The sequence below is a fragment of the Papilio polytes genome, unplaced genomic scaffold (assembly GCF_000836215.1).
Source record: "Papilio polytes unplaced genomic scaffold, Ppol_1.0 DF820820.1, whole genome shotgun sequence".
Taxonomy (NCBI): domain Eukaryota; kingdom Metazoa; phylum Arthropoda; class Insecta; order Lepidoptera; family Papilionidae; genus Papilio; species Papilio polytes.
The window spans coordinates 1-2,414 of record NW_013528384.1 but is presented as its reverse complement, the minus strand read 5'-3'; the positions used below and the strand labels follow the sequence as shown (position 1 = coordinate 2,414).

The window sequence follows — 2,414 nt, the reverse complement described above, 5'->3', positions numbered from 1 at the left end:
CGTTTGCCAGGAATTTGGGGCTCTCGCTAAAGAAGTATAGCAGCAAAGCGCCGATGCCAAGCGGTAACGCCATCACCAGCGTCAGTAACCGCCATGGACGATACACTATGCCCAGTAATGGGATAGAGAAGTCCAGCTTGGTGATGAAGTAGCCCCATACTAAAATAAAGTATCTATAACAATTAGTGGGGAGATACCAGTTACTTTATATGAAAATACGAAAAACAACAGTTATTGTTGAGATATTCCTTTTAAAATTGTTTAAACTTTCAGTACTCAGCCGCGGTCCGTCTCTTTATGGTTTACGTTTTCTATATTTTCATGAATAGACAGATACCCAATAATTGTAAACGAGGGTAAAGGGATGATGAATCGATACCAGTAGTACGTACTGTAGTATAGTGTAGGTGTAAGCATGAGGGCGCTGGTCATAAGCAACATGTATCGCGCCCGAGATCGCGAGTTACAGCACTCGCCAAGCAGCGCGTACGTCGCTGATTCCGCCGCACTCGACCTGCATCCACATTTTAAAGAATATTATTAATGTAGTAACGTATTATTGAATTTATCTAAATAGCACAGTTTATCTAGGATAAAAACAATGAAGATGTCAACATGTCAACGAAAGAACGAGACGAGTCTATCAAACTGTAATCTTATCCAAATTGACCAAAGAGGGTGTCGCGTGTGCGACGAGCAGGGGATTTCCATTGTCTAAGCACATGTTCAAAAACATTGCTATCTCAGTTTTACGATAGATAATGAAAAACCGGTTTGGTAAAGTTGATGTATACATTGACATCTAGAATTTTAAGAAACAAATTAAATAGAAAACGTAGTAGTTAGTAAACAGTGAGATAATTTGTTATTCACTAGACGCTTTAGCACAAATTATCTTCGGTATTCGCTAATTCTACACGCTTGGCGTGAAGTGATGTCTTTATTATTTAACACAATACTATTTGAATAAATATTGAGACCAATTTTAGTATAAATGTATACTAGTAATTACCATCGGTAAAACATTTCTTATTTGCTGATGAACACACACACACACACACACACTATATACAAAAATGAGTAAATTTGCATTGTTAAAAAAATCGTTAGTTTTTTACTTCACAGCTTGCACGCCTAATCGCGCCATTCGCGCCTAATCCTTGTTTTTTTTTTAAATCAACATTACATCCATTGCTTTCTTGGTGGCCAGTACAGTATTAAATATTCATCTAAAATATTTTTGCAACTTATAATTTTACAATTAACTTCTTTATAAAACATGTTCATATTTAATCTAAATATGCTTTTACCTATGAATGAATTAAAATATATTTACAATTGTTGTCAGCGCCATCTATTGTCAAGTATTCCTTAACCAATGTCTAACAGATTGTAAAGTTTCATTTGTGTAAAAAAAGTTTACGCTTAGCAATGCAAAAGTATTTTTATTTTATAATTACGTACAACTGTAATGAAAAACTTTACGACCGGCAGTTATTTCGACAAAAACATTGCTATTTTCGCGCAACAGGAAATTCAATTCATTGTTATTTTTACATTTGCATTACTTTATTAACGTTGTTTTTGTGTAAAAATCTATTTGTATAAGTTTCTGTGATAGCTAGATGCTATTTTCAGTAGCATACAAGGAAGTACTGATGTACATACATGGCTGAGCTGATGAAGCGTAGCGCGGCGAGGACCTGCCAGCTAGGCGCTAGGCTGCTGAGAGCGGCGCTCACAAAGCTGCCGCACATCGCATACATGAGGACCAACTTGCGCCCTCTCGTGTCTGATAGGTAGCCCCACGGGTATGACATCACTATTATACCTAAAACACAAATGAATATTACATATGTATACTATGATTGCCTTGTCTGACATTTAAAGCTACAATCACTGATTCAAGTTTCTGATTTTTAGCTCCTGTTACCGCAATCGTTCCTATTTTTTTATGTTTCCAATAATTGAAAATCTATCATACCAATATTTTTTTATTCCACGCGCAAGGAATCGCGGGCGATAGTTAGTACTACTATGAAGATGGAAGATTTGTATGTATTAAAATAACTCAAAAACTGCTTGGCTTAAAATATCCATCACCTTTTGTAAGCAACATTATGACGCGGTAACATAGGCGATATTTTTTTACAACTTTTTGTATTCTACGCGAACGAAGTCGCGAGAAACAGTTAGCAATAAGGTTGTTAATACAATATTTAGCTATGATGCTAAGTAAAGTAGGATCTATTATCAACATAGGCGTCGCCTGTCAAAGATCTAAGTAGGTCTAGAGACCTAGACCTTTCGATTCTACCCTCCCCCTCTTACAAGCTCTAAATCATTGGAAATAACATGCTATTTAATCTAAAACAGATGCGATGGAAATAGAAAAAGTAAATGTCTTAGAAAAT

At 35.9% G+C, this 2,414-nt stretch overlaps 1 protein-coding gene across 1 annotated transcript in view; it reads right to left on the bottom strand.

The window, feature by feature from the left end:
• LOC106110187 overlaps window positions 1-1,831 on the bottom strand; it is a gene marked incomplete at its 5' end in the record, with an annotated part of 5,973 nt that extends 4,142 nt beyond the window's left edge. Inside the window, 3 exons of the mRNA XM_013291924.1 lie at window positions 8-159; window positions 393-514; window positions 1,669-1,831. Coding sequence (XP_013147378.1) covers window positions 8-159; window positions 393-514; window positions 1,669-1,831 — 437 coding nt within the window. The remainder of the gene's footprint in view (window positions 1-7; window positions 160-392; window positions 515-1,668) is intronic.
• Window positions 1,832-2,414: the final 583 nt, after the last annotated feature.